General features: G+C 46.6%; 1 protein-coding gene across 5 annotated transcripts in view; it reads left to right on the forward strand.

Annotated features, from left to right (window-relative positions):
- Positions 1 to 15896, forward strand: part of LOC139573402 (multiple epidermal growth factor-like domains protein 8) — a 40416-nt gene extending 24520 nt beyond the window's left edge. For all 5 annotated transcript variants that reach the window (XM_071396797.1, XM_071396794.1, XM_071396795.1 and 2 more), the window contains exons 25-43: positions 25 to 157; positions 247 to 497; positions 873 to 983; positions 1117 to 1235; positions 1433 to 1670; positions 3462 to 3633; positions 3915 to 4078; positions 4255 to 4390; positions 4499 to 4730; positions 4912 to 5038; positions 5113 to 5329; positions 5461 to 5675; positions 5849 to 6044; positions 9451 to 9619; positions 10638 to 10830; positions 11029 to 11199; positions 11410 to 11540; positions 12348 to 12480; positions 12673 to 15896. In XM_071396797.1, the coding sequence (XP_071252898.1) occupies positions 25 to 157; positions 247 to 497; positions 873 to 983; positions 1117 to 1235; positions 1433 to 1670; positions 3462 to 3633; positions 3915 to 4078; positions 4255 to 4390; positions 4499 to 4730; positions 4912 to 5038; positions 5113 to 5329; positions 5461 to 5675; positions 5849 to 6044; positions 9451 to 9619; positions 10638 to 10830; positions 11029 to 11199; positions 11410 to 11540; positions 12348 to 12480; positions 12673 to 14175 (4611 nt within the window). In that variant the 3' untranslated portion in view covers positions 14176 to 15896. The remainder of the gene's footprint in view (positions 1 to 24; positions 158 to 246; positions 498 to 872; positions 984 to 1116; positions 1236 to 1432; positions 1671 to 3461; positions 3634 to 3914; positions 4079 to 4254; positions 4391 to 4498; positions 4731 to 4911; positions 5039 to 5112; positions 5330 to 5460; positions 5676 to 5848; positions 6045 to 9450; positions 9620 to 10637; positions 10831 to 11028; positions 11200 to 11409; positions 11541 to 12347; positions 12481 to 12672) is intronic.
- Positions 15897 to 16001: the final 105 nt, after the last annotated feature.

A 16001-nucleotide genomic window follows, 5' to 3' on the forward strand; every position in this document is an offset into this window, starting at 1 on the left:
GTCTTTTCTGTCTCTCACACACAGAGCTCCTACGTTTACGTGTTTGACGGCCTGCCTCGTTTCTTGAGCAACGGGGTGGTGCACTCGGACCACAACCTGATTGGCGCGTTCTGTGGGACGACCCGGACTCAGCCAATCACTGTGGAGGCCACTTCAGGTGACCTTGGCGATTTGTTTGTTTATTAAAACTTCTAGTCATTTTTTATTGAAAGATTCCCTCTGATCCCTCTTTTTTCTCTCTCCCAGGTGTGATCTCTGTGTACTTTGAGGCCAACGTCTCATCCGACCGCCCTCAGGGTTTCAACGCCTCCTTCTGGGTGCGGCGCTGTCGCCAGGGTTCTGAGGCGGGGGAGGATGGGTCACCCGTATGCCAGGGAGGGGCGCAGTGCAGCGGGGGGCTGTGCCAGTGTACTCAGGGGTACGGGGGACCGTACTGCGACAGGCCCCTCTGTCCCGAGGGCTGTGGGCTAGCAGAGGGCCGAGGCTCCTGTAACTTGGTGAGAGGGACTGAACAGTAGCACTGTTACTGCAGGACAGTGTGAATGCTCATTGTTGTTTTGATGTTTTCCTCTTTGTTTATCCTGTTCCTATATATTGCAGTCTCTTGTGTATCTCTGATGTTAACCCTCTCTCTCTCTCTCCTGTCTGTCTCTGTCTGTCTCTGTGTCGGTCTGTCTGTCTCTGTCTGCCTGTCTCTGTCGTCTGTTTGTGTGTCTGTCTGTTTCTGTCTGTGTCTGTCTGTCTGTCTTGCTCTCTGTCTGTCTGTCTCTGTCTGTCTGCCTGTCTGTCTCTCTGTCTGTTTCTGTCTCTGTCGTCTGTTTGTGTCTGTCTCTCTGTCTGTATGTCTGTCTCTCTGTTTGTCTCTGTTTTAGTCTCTGGGAGTGTGTGTGTGTGCAGACGGTTGGGGCGGCTCTGACTGCTTCACTCCTCTGGACTCCAGCAGCCTAGTTTGGGAAACCCTACTGGACACACAGCTCACAGCGGTAAGAACCAGGACACACACACACACACACACACACACACACACACACACACACACACACACACACACACACACATATACAAACACTCCCACCACAGAGTTTCACAGTGTTAAACTTCCCCCTCCCTTCACAGAACCAGGCCCACAGGTTCCTCCACCGGATGGGCCATTCTCTAGTGTCTGGACCCCAGGGGAACCTCTGGATGTATGGAGGCCTCTCTCTCTCAGAGGGCATCCTGGGAAACGTCTACAGGTGTGGGGGGGACTTTTTAATGGCTGTGTTTTTATTAGCGTTCATTTAAAGATGCCTTTTATGAGACAGCAATTTTTTGTTGTTGTAATTGTTTGAAATTACCAGTAACTCATATCAGTTAGTTTCTCTGTCTCTCTTCCCTCTCTGTGTTGATTGGTGGGTTCATGTCATCTCTCTGTGTTGATTGGTGGGTTCAGGTACTCTGTGTTGGAGCGGCGCTGGACTCAGATGCTGACCAGCTCAGTGGAGGAAGGCTCCACCCCCAGCCCCCGTTACCACCACGCCTCTGCCCTTCTGTCCAGTCACGAGCCTCTCTCCGGCGCCCAGGGAGCTACTCACAACCTCATGCTGGTGGTGGGCGGTGTCACGCAGAAGGGCGTCGCCGTGGATACGTGGAGCCTCAACCTCAGCAGTCTGGTGTGGCGACAGCACAAGGTCAGAGTTGGTTTGTTTGGTTTTAGCAATCCACCATCTTGCCTTAATTGGGAATATACAGTGGGGCAAAAAAGTATTTAGTCAGCCACCAATTGTCCAAGTTCTCCCACTTAAAAAGATGAGAGAGGCCTGTAATTTTCATCATAGGTACACTTCAACTATGACAGACAAAATGAGAAAAAAAATCCAGAAAATCACATTGTAGGATTTTTTATGAATTTATTTGCAAATTATGGTGGAAAATAAGTATTTGGTCAATAACAAAAGTTTATCTCAATACTTTGTTATATACCCTTTATTGGCAATGACAGAGGTCAAATGTTTTCTGTAAGTCTTCACAAGGTTTTCACACACTGTTGCTAGTATTTTGGCCCATTCCTCCATGCAGATCTCCTCTAGAGCAGTGATGTTTTGGGGCTGTTGCTGGGCAACACGGACTTTTAACTCCCTCCAAAGATTTTCTATGGGGTTGAGATCTGGAGACTGGCTAGGCCACTCCAGGACCTTGAAATGCTTCTTACGAAGCAACTCCTTCGTTGCCCGGGCGGTGTGTTTGGGATCATTGTCATGCTGAAAGACCCAGCCACGTTTCATCTTCAATGCCCTTGCTGATGGAAGGAGGTTTTCACTCAAAATCACACGATACATGGCCCCATTCATTCTTTCCTTTACACTGATCAGTCGTCCTGGTCCCTTTGCAGAAAAACAGCCCCAAAGCATGATGTTTCCACCCCCATGCTTCACAGTAGGTATGGTGTTCTTTGGATGCAACTCAGCATTCTTTGTCCTCCAAACACGGCGAGTTGAGTTTTTATCAAAAAGTTATATTTTGGTTTCATTTGACCATATGACATTCTCCCAATCTTCTTCTGGATCATCCAAATGCTCTCTAGCAAACTTCAGACGGGCCTGGACATGTACTGGCTTAAGCAGGGGGACACGTCTCGCACTACAGGATTTGAGTCCCTGGCGGCGTAGTGTGTTACTGATGGTAGGCTTTGTTACTTTGGTCCCAGCTCTCTGCAGGTCATTCACTAGGTCCCCCCGTGTGGTTCTGGGATTATTGCTCACCGTTCTTGTGATCATTTTGACCCCACGGGGTGAGATCTTGCGTGGAGCCCCAGATCGATGGAGATTATCAGTGGTCTTGTATGTCTTCCATTTCCTAATAATTGCTCCCACAGTTGATTTCTTCAAACCAAGCTGCTTACCTATTGCAGATTCAGTCTTCCCAGCCTGGTGCAGGTCTACAATTTTGTTTCTGGTGTCCTTTGACAGCTCTTTGGTCTTGGCCATAGTGGAGTTTGGAGTGTGACTGTTTGAGGTTGTGGACAGGTGTCTTTTTATACTGATAACAAGTTCAAACAGGTGCCATTAATACAGGTAACGAGTAGAGGACAGAGGAGCCTCTTAAAAAAGAAGTTACAGGTCTGTGAGAGCCAGAAGTCTTGCTTGTTTGTAGGTGACCAAATACTTATTTTCCACCATCATTTGCAAATAAATTCATAAAAAATCCTACAATGTGATTTTCTGGATTTTTTTTCCTCATTTTGTCTGTCATAGTTGAAGTGTACCTATGATGAAAATTACAGGCCTCTCTCATCTTTTTAAGTGGGAGAACTTGCACAATTGGTGGCTGACTAAATACTTTTTTGCCCCACTGTATATATATGAACAAAAAAACACTAAACATAAAATATTGGTAGTTAACTGTCAGCCTACACCCCACGATTCAATTTACTATAAACTTGTTCTATGTAACCGATTAATCTGTGTCCTCTTCCCCCACAGAGCTCAGTGCTGCCACCGGTGGCAGGTCATACTCTAACGGTGCGTCGGGACTCCTCTATGCTGCTCATCGGAGGTTACTCTCCAGAGAACGGCTTCAACCATCACCTGCTGGAGTTCAACATCCACTCTGGCAACTGGACCATCGCCCCCCACACCGGCACACCTCCTACAGGTCAGAAGGACCTATCTCCACCTGCACTCATTAACTCACTTAGTACCTGGCAATCTGGAAAGTCCCTACTCAGCTTTCGTGGAACCTCTCCCACTAAGTAGGCATAGAATATAAAGATTGAGGTGCATCCATTATGGTTGGAGCAAAGAGTCATTTCTGACACTATGAACTGTAAACTGTTGTCCCTTATGATGTTGCATAATTTACCAGTCTGTTGATTAACCCTTAACCCTCCCGTGTTGCCTCTTGACTGACTCTTGTGTGTCCTGTCCTCTCTTCAGGTCTGTATGGCCACTCGGCTGTGTACCACGAGCAGACGGACGCCGTGTACGTGTTCGGAGGCTACCGCTTCCACGTGGAGACAGTGGAGCCCTCAGGAGAGCTCTACAGTCTCTACTATGCCAACCTCGCCTGGTCCCTACTGGTCCCCTCACAGGGGAATAAGGTAGGTACTACCACGGCAGCTTTACCACGAGAACATGCTTCTTTCACAACTCGCTAACCGGTATTTAAACAGCTTTTACATGTTCCCAGGCTGGCCTTAATTGATGACATCGTCATTATATCATAACAATTTTTCTTAAATTAACACTGTCTTTTTTTCTCCCTCTCTCTCCCCAGCCCCTGTCTCGTTTCTTCCACGCAGCAGCCCTGATAAAAGACACCATGGTGATCGTGGGAGGGAGGACAGGAGTGGAGGACTACAGCAACACGGTGTCTCTGTACCAGATCAACTGTAACACCTGGATACAGCCAGGTAACTGTGTGACTGACACTACATGTGGCTAGCCAAAACACTGCATATATGCTCAGTTTGATGATGATGTGGAGATTATCCTAACGTTTCTCCCTTCCTCTCTCTCAGACTCGGCAGTGGGCGAGCCGGTTAACCGTTCAGTGTCTCTGGCCATGGCGGGCTGTGGTGGGCGGCTGTTCCTCTCTGGGGGGTTCAACGGGGTCACCCTGGGGCGTCTTCTCACCCTGACCCTTCCCTCTGACCCCTGTACATTGCTGCCCACGCCCGAGGCCTGCAACACCACCACAGGCAGCTGTGTCTGGTGCAGGGGCACCTGCGCCGCCTCCGATACTGCTGAGAGGTACAGCTATGGTTATCATTGGAATGATGTTGTTTCCAAGTTGTTGACTGTGTCTTTTATTTTGTAGGTGTGTCTTGGCGTTGTCACTTTGTGTAATCATGTTTATTCTTTCCCTATCTCAGAATTAGTGACAAACTATCCCTTCTCTCCCTCTTTATGGTGTTTTGTCCCTCTCTCTCAGACTGGGCTGTTCCATTGGTCAGTCTCCCTGCTCCCCCACCCCTCGTCTACCAGACCAGTGTCGCAGACTGAAGACCTGCAGCGAGTGTCTGGCACGCCACCCCAGGACCTTCTCTAGCCCCTCACAGGTAATACACACATGCAAACGCACACAAACACCAGCTCAGACAGTACACACACACTAACCCCCCCTTTCTGTCAGTCCCAGTCTGCTCTGCAGTGTAAGTGGTGCACCAACTGTCCAGAGGGAGCATGCATCAGCAGTACAGTCAGCTGCACCTCAGAACACGACTGCAGGATCAACCAGAGAGAGATCTTCCTGTCCAGCAACTGTACTGAGACCAGCTGTGAGGCCTCCGACTGCCCCAAGTGCACCGCCTCAGGGAAGTGCATGTGGACACGCCAGTTCAAACGCACTGGTGAGAGACGAGAGACACCGCCATTCACCTTCTATTGCTAGGGACAGGAGTCTTGGATTGACCACTAGACTAAGTTGTGGCTGGAATAACTGAGAACCACTCTCTTACATCTTGTGTTGCGGTTCCTCCAGGCGAGACCAGGCGCATCCTGAGTGTGAACCCCACCTACGACTGGACGTGCTTCAGCTACGCCCTGCTCAACGTGTCCCCCATGCAGGTGGAGTCCTCCCCCCCTCTGCCCTGCCCGCCCCCCTGCCACCACCTCAGCACCTGCAGCCTCTGCCTGGGCTCCCGGGGCTCAGACGGGGGCTGGCAGCACTGTGTGTGGAGCATGGCACTGCAGCAGGTAAGACGGAGACTGTGGGTGGGTGGGTGGGTGAGTGGGTTGGTTGGTTGGTTGGGCGGGTGTTTTAGGATCATATCTGTGTTTATTTTCTTCCTGAATGTATTTCTGCATTGTAGCTTCAAAAACAAATGAATGAGATTATATTTCAGCCCTTCTTTCCCCCTCTCCTCCAGTGTGTGAGTCCATCCTTCGTGCCTCTGCGCTGTGAGGCGGGTCAGTGTGGTCGTCTGCTGTCTGGTGGGGACTCCTGCTCCCCCCAGTGCGCTCAGCTCACCCAGTGCTCTCAGTGCATCGCATGTCCCCAGTGTGGCTGGTGTGCTGCCCGGGGGGGCAACGGGGCTGGACGCTGCCAGCAGGGAGGCCTCGACGGTGAGGGGAACAGAATTGAATAGACCTTTAGAATATCCACTCCTGAGCCCTTTAAAATTATAAAATTGGATTAGCTAAAACAACGTGCCATTGGAACACAGGAGTGATGGTTGCTCATAATTGGCCTCTACACCTATGTAGATATTCCATTAAAAATCAGCTGTTTCCAGCTACAATAGTCATTTACAACATTAACAATGTCTACACTGTCTTTCTGATCAATTTGATGTTATTTTAATTGACAAAAATGTTGCTTTTCTTTCAAAAACAAGGACATTTCTAAGTGACCCCAAACTTTTGAACAGGTGTGTGTGTAAACTCAGCAAAAAAAGAAAGTCCCCTTTTCAGGACCGTGTCTTTCAAAGATAATTTGTAAAAATCCAAATAACTTCACAGATCTTCATTGTAAAGGGTTTAAACACTATTTCCCATGCTTGTTCAATGAACCTGTCGTGTCTTTACTATCATTAAATTGAAGACTTCGTTTTTATCAAAGATTCCTGTAATTAGTATTACGCGATTAGACTGATTAATCATGTAACCGTAATTAACTAGGAAGTCGGGGCACCAAGGAGAATATTCAGATCACAAAGTTATCATTTCCTAAAATAACTTTTCAGATATTTTCATATCTGATCCATAGTCTTCTTAATTAATGAATTATTTACTTTACCTCACGTTAGTCTCATTCCAAACGTCGTAAACTGTTGGTTATCTGCACGAACCCAGTCTTCACTATGAGTCATCCATACATCAATTGTCTTAAATCATTTATTTATTACTAACTAAGTAATTCACAGAAATGCATAAACAAACAAACAAAGTAAATAATGGTTACAAGAAATTATAGGAGAATGTGCCCTAGTGGGCTAAACCGGCATGGCGGCTTGTTAGACCAAAGGGAAGTGGGGGTCGACTGAGAAGTCACTACAGAGTTAATAATTATAACAATTGAAATGCTAATCCTTTGCACATGAACGCTCACTCATTCGGGAACAATTGCAATCAATATATATATTTACGCTCAGTGTGTCGTCTTGATCGCTGTTGAGAAGTTAGTTTCTGTTGGAGAGTTTCCGTCCTCTCTCTCTCTCTGTCGTAGGTTGGAGGGGATAGTTCAGAGTGACATTCATTCGTGTTGTTGTAGAATGGATGTTTCGGTGGTTGTCGTTCTTCGCGTTCAATGATACCGAATTCCTAGCTGCAGACTAGTAATTAATATCAAAGACTTGTTATTATTCTGTTTGTATCGATAGTCTAAGAGTTTAACCATGTGGTATGGTTAAAAGATTCAGCAACGGTCTGCAACCTTCAGCCATCTCGTAATTGAGGTAAGCTCGGTCTGGTGATAGAAAACCCGAGTGGGGGTTTTATTCGGAAGGGCCGAAAAAGGGCTGTCCCAGGATGCCTGACCCTTACTGGGCTCAGGGGCGGTCCTCTGATTTAGTTCAAATCAAAAAAGAATTGGGTTTTCCTTCATTAAACAGTCCAAAAGTATATTACACAATTTTACAAACAGTATCATACTCACTCATTCATCTTATACAACAATTAGATGTAAACCTCATATCTGAGGCTATTATATAAACAGCGTTATGGTAATGTGGCCACACCGTCTCCCATGAGCTTCCCCAAGTTGTAACAAACGGACCAGTTCGTAGCTGGATTCTTCACCGATCTTTTATACTTTCTCCGGAACATGAAATTTGTTCGTACCTCAAGTTCTGTGAGGTGGAAGAAATTCCTTTGTTTTCTATGAAAGCTTACCCTCTGCCTCTTATACTGTCGTGGCCATGTGGCAGGATCTCCTCCTCAGGAATTTATGACCTCTCTCTGACCACAGCAGCGTAGTTGTAGGGGGCAGGGAGAGGCAGGGAGAGCTTGCTGTACCCAAATAGGCCAACGTCATGACAAACCATAAACAATTAATGAACATGCACCTGTGGAACGGTCGTTAAGACACTAACAGCTTACAGAAGGTAGGAAATTAAGGTCACAGTTATGAAAACTTAGGACACTAAAGAGGCCTTTCTACTGACTCTGGAAAAACACCAAAAGAAAGATGCCCAGGGTCCCTGCTCATCTGAGTGAATGTGATTTAGGCATGCTGCAAGGAGGCATGAGGACTGCAGATGTGGCCAGGGCAATAAATTGCAATGTCCATACTGTGAGACGCCTAAGACAGCGCTACAGGGAGTCAGGACGGACAGCTGATTGTCCTCGCAGTGGCAGACCACGTGTAACAAGAGCTACACAGGATCGGTACATCCGAACAATACACCTGCGGGACAGGTACAGGATGGCAACAACAACTGCCCAAGTTACACCAGGAAATCACAATCCCTCCATCAGTGCTCAGACTGTCCACAATAGGCCGAGAGATGCTGGACTGAGGGCTTGTAGGCCTGTTGTAAGGCAGGTCCTCACCATACATCACCGGCAACAACGTCGCCTATGGCCACAAACCCACCGTCACTGGACCAGACAGGACTGGCAAAAGTGCTCTTCACTGACGAGTCGCGGTTTTGTCTCACCAGGGGTGATTGTCAGATTCACGTTTATCGTCGAAGGAATGAGCGTTACACCGAGGCCTGTACTCTGGAGCGGGATTGATTTGGAGGTGGAGGGTCCGGTTATGGTCTGGGGCGGTGTGTCACAGCATCATCGGACTGAGCTTGTTGTCATTGCAGGCAATCTCAACGCTGTGCGTTACAGGGAAGACATCCTCCTCCCTCATGTGGTACCCTTCCTGCAGGCTCGTCCTGATATGACCCTCCAGCATGACAATGCCACCAGCCATACTGCTCGTTTTGTGTGTGATTTCCTGCAAGACAGGAATGTCAGTGTTCTGCCATGGCCAGCGAAGAGCCTGGATCTCAATCCCATTGAGCACGTCTGGGACCTGTTGGATCGGAGAGTGAGGGCTAGGGCCAGAAATGTTCGGGAACCTGCAGGTGCCTTGGTGGAAGAGTGGGGTAACATCTCACAGCAAGACCTGGCAAATCTGGTGCAGTCCATGAGGAGGAGATGCACTGCAGTACTTAATGCAGCTGGTGGCCACACCAGATACTGACTTACTTTTGTGTCCCTTTTTTCAGGGACACATTATTCAATTTCTGTTAGTCACATGTCTGTGGAACTTGTTCAGTTTATGTCTCAGTTGTTGAATCTTGTTATGTTCATACAAATATTTACACATGTTAAGTTTGCTGAAAATAGACGCAATTGACAGTGAGGACGTTTCTTTTTTTACTGAGTTTATATTAAATGAATGAATGAAATATAAGAGCGTTATAGAATATAACTTTATTGTCCAACATTTATGGTTATATTCTCTACTCCCAATAACTATTTCAAGTTACCTCTTCTCCTCACTTTCCCCTGTGTGTGTGCGTGCATGTGTCAGGTGTGAGTGAGGGAGTGTGTCCCCAGAGAAACAGCAGCTGGTCCTTCCTCCACTGCCCAGAGGAGGATGAGTGTGCCAACAGCCACCACCACTGTAACATCACCCAGGACTGCCATGACCTGACCCAGGGATACCACTGCACCTGCAAGCAGGGCTACGTTCTCAGCCGGTAGGAAGCCACACGTCACAATCATCATTAACGGCAGAAGAAGTAGCACTTGGATACCTCAGCAGCTATACACACACAACCTCATCATCATTACATAATCACAATCATCAGTACTACCACTCCACCTGTCCTGCAAACACGGCTACATATTCAGTTGGTATACATACATAGTATCCTGAAAAGGTTCTACAGCTGTACCATTGAGAGCATATTGACTGGCTACATCACTGCTTGGTATGGCATCTAGGACATCTATATCAGGAGGTGTGAAAAGAAGGCCTGGAAAATCGTCAAAGACCCCAACCACCTAAGTCATAGACTATTTTCCCTGCTGCCTTATGGCAAGAGCTACCGGTGTATCAAGTCTGACACCAACAGGCTCTTGAACAGCTTCTATACCCAAACAATAAGAATGATTATTAGCTAACAGAATAGCTACACAGACTGAGTTTGTCTTGTATCTTCATTGACCTTTTATTTCAATATTTGCACTGTCTCAATACACAGTCACAGGGCCCTACACACTCGTACACTGTCACTCCAACACACACACACACACACACTCCATCATCTGCTCACTCACACATAATATGCACATACATTTTATACTGACTCTACACACCCACCCACCCACTCACATGCAAACTGCTGCTACTCTGTTTATCTTAAATCCTGTTGCCTACTCCCCTTATCCCTATACATATCTACCTCCATCACTCCAGTATCCCTGCACATGTAAATATGATATTGGAACGGACTTTTTAAATATTTCCTGTATATAGTATCCTTCTTGCTTACTTTATTGAGTATTTCATATTTCCTCTTCTTATTTCTTGTTTTTTTCTAGTAATACATTGATTATTGCATTGTTGGGTTTTGAGTTTGCAAGAAAGGCATTTCACTGTACTTGTGTATGTGACATAGAAACTTGAAAACAAACAGGGCTACATATTCAGTAGGTATACATCCATAGTATCCGTTTAAGTTTCTCCTCTTTCTCTCTACTCCCTCCCTGCAGTGTGTCAGGCCAGTGTGAGCCGGTCTGTGCTCAGGGCTGTGTCAACGGGACCTGTGTGTCCCCGGGAGTGTGTCAGTGTCACTTTGGCTTTGTGGGGGACAACTGCTCGTCTCAGTGTCGCTGTAACAAACACAGCAACTGTAAAGGAGTGTCTGAGCCTGACAAGTGTCTGGAGTGTAAAAACAACACTATGGTGAGTGGGGCAGACACACACATACATACACACACAGTATTTAAACTGTAAGATTATGCATGTCACAGCCCAATGTGTTTCTTGAGTAACAAAACACTAGTGACACACTGGTGCTGATCCCAGGTCAGATTCCCAGTTCATTCAGTGTATCATATACTGATGATTATGTGGTTTGTGGCTCTCTCTCTCTTGTTCCAGGGTGATCACTGTGAGAAGTGTAAGCCCCTGTATGTGGGGTCGGCGCTGGGTGGGGGGACGTGTCGCCCCTGTCGGGAGTTCTGCAGGGGGAACAGCGCAGTGTGTCTGTCCCGGGACGAACACAAGAGGGCGCTAGACCACCCCCAAGACCACCGTCTGGACCCAGACAGTGTAAGTGACTCACTGTCTGTTTTAGTTCATTTATGTTCTCTCCATCTTGCTTTGAGTTTACTAATGGATTACGTTTGATCTAATCAACAGCATTTTGTGGTCATATCATGATTTATGTGCCAGCTAGAAACTCACTGTATAGGAACAGGTATACCATCTTGGATGTCATTTAACTACATTTCTCTTGTTGAACTCCCTCTCCTTTATCAGATTGTTCAGTGGGTGTCGGAGGGTCCTACAGAGGACTCAGCGGTTTGTGTGAGCTGCCAGAACAACAGCGTGGGGGACAAGTGTGAGAGCTGCCTCAGCGGCTACTTCCTACTGCAGGGGAACTGTGACAAGTGAGTAGTGATTCCTTTAAAATTAACTAGCCACATCTAATTCACTTGTAATCAGTGGTGGAAAAAGTACTAAAATCTCATACTTGAATAAAAGTAAAGATACCTTAATATAAAATGACTCGAGTAAAAGTGAAAGTCACCAAGTAAAATACTACTTGAGTAAAAGTATTTGGATTTAAATATACTTAAGTATCAACAGAAAAGTACAAAAGTATGAATAAGTTAAAATTCCTTATATTAAGCAAACCAGACGGCACAATTTTATTTTTTTATTTTATTTACGGACAGCAAGGGTCACACTCCAACACTCAGACATCATTTCAAAGCAAAGCATTTGTGTTTAGTGAGTCTGGCAGATCAGAGGCAGTTGGGATGACCATGGATGTTCTCTTGATAAGTGTGTGTGAATTGGATGATTTTCTGTCCTGCTAAGCATTGAAAATGTAACGAGTACTTTTGGGTGTCAGGGAAAAAGTATGGAGTAAAAAGTACATAATTTAATTTAGGAAAATAGTGAAGTAAAAGTTGTCAAAAATATAAAAAGTTAAGTTAAGTACAGATAACCCCAAATAACTACTTAAGTAGTACTTGAAAGTATTCTTACTTAAGTACTTTACACCACTGCTTGTAATTAATGGATGAAAGGGACATGGAGCCATATTGTGGTGTTCACACCCATCCGATTTTTCACTTTTCCAGACTGTGCACTTCAGAAGTGTGTTCATGATGGAGTGATTCTGTAAAAATCACTTCAGAGGGCTGAATCCTACAGAAAGCTGAAAGGCTATTTGTTTCTCCCACCTGCAGGTGTCAGTGTAACGGCCATGCAGACACGTGTAATGAACATGACGGCACAGGCTGCCCATGCCAGAACAACACAGAGACCTCTTCCTGCCTCAGCAGCCCGCAGAGCGACAGGAAGGACTGCTACAGAACACAGGTATGGTTAGGATGGTGCAGGCACTAGACACAGTTTACAAGCAGGTATACTGATACAGCAGGGGGAGTAATGAAGAAGGATACCTTGATTTTCCTGGTTGTAAAGATCACATCCATATACAGACAATAAGCACAGTACTTACATGCACTTGTATTTCTTGTTTATTCTCCCTATCTGGAATCCTCAACGCAGTGCGCCAAGTGCAAAGACTCCTTCAATGGCACACCGGTAAACGGGCGCCAGTGTTACCGGCAGTTCAACGTGGACAATGAGTGCTGCTTCGACCCCACCTCTCAGACAAACTGCTTCCACGACCCCACCATCCGCAATTTGCCCAAGGGACGCACCGTCTTCTTCGCTGCCCAGCCAAAGTTCACCAACGTGGACATCCGGGTCACCATCGACGTGACCTTCGGGGAGGTGGAGGTTTACGTGTCCAACTCCCATGACACCTTCATCGTAGAAGTGGACCTCCACACAGGCATCCACGCCATCAAGATCGAGGACGAGTCGGCGGCCCGAGGTGGGGCGAGCGGGGGGGATAAGGAGACGCCTCCATCACCTATGAAGGTGTATGCCAACTCCTCATCCAGCCTGGGTGGGCCCATGCTCCCCAACACCCCCCTGCAGCTCCACGCCAAGCCCCAGGGGGCGGACAGGGAGGTACGGGAGGCCAAGACGGAGGGGCTCATCTCCTACATCACGGTGTGGAAGCCCCAGACGGTGCTGATTGTTCGAGGTGTCCGTGACCGCGTGGTCATCACCTTCCCCCATGAGGTCCACTCCCTGAAGTCCAGCCGCTTCTACATCGCCCTGCGCGGTGTAGGCACAGATGAGAGACGGGGCGAGTCCCAGGGCCTGCTCTTCCTCCGCCAGGACCAGGCCCACATCGACCTGTTCGTCTTCTTCTCTGTTTTCTTCTCCTGCTTCTTCCTCTTCCTCTCCGTCTGTGTCCTCCTCTGGAAGATCAAGCAGTTCATGGACTTCCGCCGAGAGCAGAGGCGTCATATCCAGGAAATGACCAAGATGGCGTCCAGGCCCTTCGCCAAGCTCACCATCTATTTGGAGCCAGAGGAGCCCCAGCTCATCTACCTGCCCTCCACAGGGGGCGGAGGGGTGGGGGGCAGTGCCGTGTCCCTGGCCCATGCACGCACAGGCAAGCTGGGGGGCGTTGTAGTTGGCCAGAGGGGGCGAGCTGGAGCCGTCTCCTACAAACACGAGCCAGGCTCCGGCCCCACCGTCCACCACCACCACCACCACCTTACCCTGGGTGGAGGGGGCAACAGTGGGCAACATCTGCCCCTGCATTACCTCAACACCCACCACTATGTCCCCACCAACACCACGGCCTCACACCACCACCACCACCCATCCTCCCACAGCGGCTACCAGCACTTCTGCCGCTCCGACCCCTTCCTGTCCCAGCTCATGGGCTTCTCCTACTCCACCTTCAAGGTGGGGCCAATCACCCTGGAGCCCACAGACGATGGCATGGCCGGGGTGGCCACGGTCCTCATCCAGCTGCCGGGGGGCATCCTGGCCCCTAATCGCGCCTGCCTGGGGTCCGCCCTGGTCACACTACGGCAGAACCTCCAGGAGTACTGTGGTCACGGCAATGGAGGGGGACACCCCGGGGCGGGAGGGGGGCGCAAAGGCCTGCTAGGGCATCAGCACCTCACCACCATGGCTATGTAGAGGGGGAGGGGGGGAGAAAGTGGATGAGAGAGAGGGGTATGTGGTGGGGTGGTAATAACATGTTAAGAGGTTAGAAGAGAGATGGGGAGTTACATGAAAAAGGCCATAAAGGAGAAAGTTGTATAAGAGCCTGTTGAAGTTGATAGGATCATACCTGTATTTACACTGTTTCAATATTGATTGTCTTTTATTCCGTTATGTATCGCTTTATTTCAAACTCTATACGTGAATAGAATGCACTACAACTGCACGTTATATCAGCTCAACCATTCAGTTGCATCCTGTCTGCGTCCGCTATTGAGCTATGAGTGCAGCCGACAACCAGACGCATAGACAGACTTTTGCTGCACTGTCGTTTTTTTGGAATGACCAATAAAAGTAGAGATGATAACTACTGGCGTTGGAACCAACATGTGCTTTATACCCCAAAAAGTAGCAATCAATCATTGCCATTAAAAACAAGAGATAGAAGGCTTAGTCCACCTGGATGTGCAACATCGAATTGACAGGATAGGATTAAAGAAAGTGATGCTTGTTTGTCAGATGTTTTTTATATCATGGCAGTAATGATGAGTGATGTTAATATATGGCAGGCTTTTAAGCTACGTGTCTGTTTATTAACTCAAAACCCTAAGTATATATTTGTACATGTTCATTCACATGACCTGTTACATGGTTCTTTATCGGTTTCTGTTGTATTTGTTTCTCTGCTCGTCTGTCTTCAGTTCTTATGCATTTGTGAACTCCCAGGACTACACTAAACAATCCTGTTGTGTATCGTCTCCACTTTTGACACATTTCATGTCTGTTTTAAATAGATTTAGTTACAAATGAAGGATTTAACTAGGTTATCAGACTTCTGTCCCTGTAGCCATTTTGTGAGTGAATAACATACCACACTATGTATTGTTTAGTTTCTAAGGCTTTTATTTCAGTTCTTTGATATGAACTGTATGTTAACTTTTATGGTTTTGTTTTTAGCTCTTTTGATTGGATGATTTTTATCAGCCAATGAGGGCTATGATTAGAACTGAATTAACTTTTTGGATTTGTCTTGTTACAAATGGAACAAGAAAACAATTACAGTATGTGGAACAAAAAAAATTATGGAAATTGTCAGATTATAATGGAGACAAAGGAAAGCGACAAGATATGTGCAAAGCTACATCTTCCTGGTGAAAGATAACATGAATGAAAAAGATGTTTTATTTTCAAGGAGGGTGTGGCATTTTTTGTTAGATGTTTTTTGCACTCTTAAGACATAATTTTCCTTCTGTTTCTCATATGAATCACTACAAGATGAATCGCCCCATTATCTTGGAACAATCTGAATGGTGCTACTGGATACACTACACAAAACAACCATTAGACTACAAAATGATTGGTCATTCAGATAGATTTCTCATTTACATGTATTTAATCAAATATATAACAAAAATAACAGCTTTCTTGTTTAGTAGCATTGCTCCTAATTAAGGAAAATTGTAACACTATCTTCAGCTACCCTCGAGTCTGGTCACAAGCATTATTAGACTGGTTACATTTTTCTTGTCTTGTATTTGTTTACCTGAGTAACTTTTTTACAGTTTTCATTTGCTCGTTTTTTGTTTGTTTTTTTAAAGAAGAGAACAAGTGATGTACATAAGATGGTTGGTTGCCTGCCAGGCTCTTTGTCCTGGTGATGAGTAGGCTACAATATTAAAAGTCCAGGAAAGATGGCACACTTCTGTGATTTTCTTGTGCATGTTTCCTTTTAAGTGGAATAAGAGAGACGTCGGTTGAGGAAGACTAATTTTATGCAATTCATGTCAGTTCAACACATATCA

The sequence above is a fragment of the Salvelinus alpinus genome, chromosome 4, assembly GCF_045679555.1.
Source record: "Salvelinus alpinus chromosome 4, SLU_Salpinus.1, whole genome shotgun sequence".
NCBI lineage: Eukaryota > Metazoa > Chordata > Actinopteri > Salmoniformes > Salmonidae > Salvelinus > Salvelinus alpinus.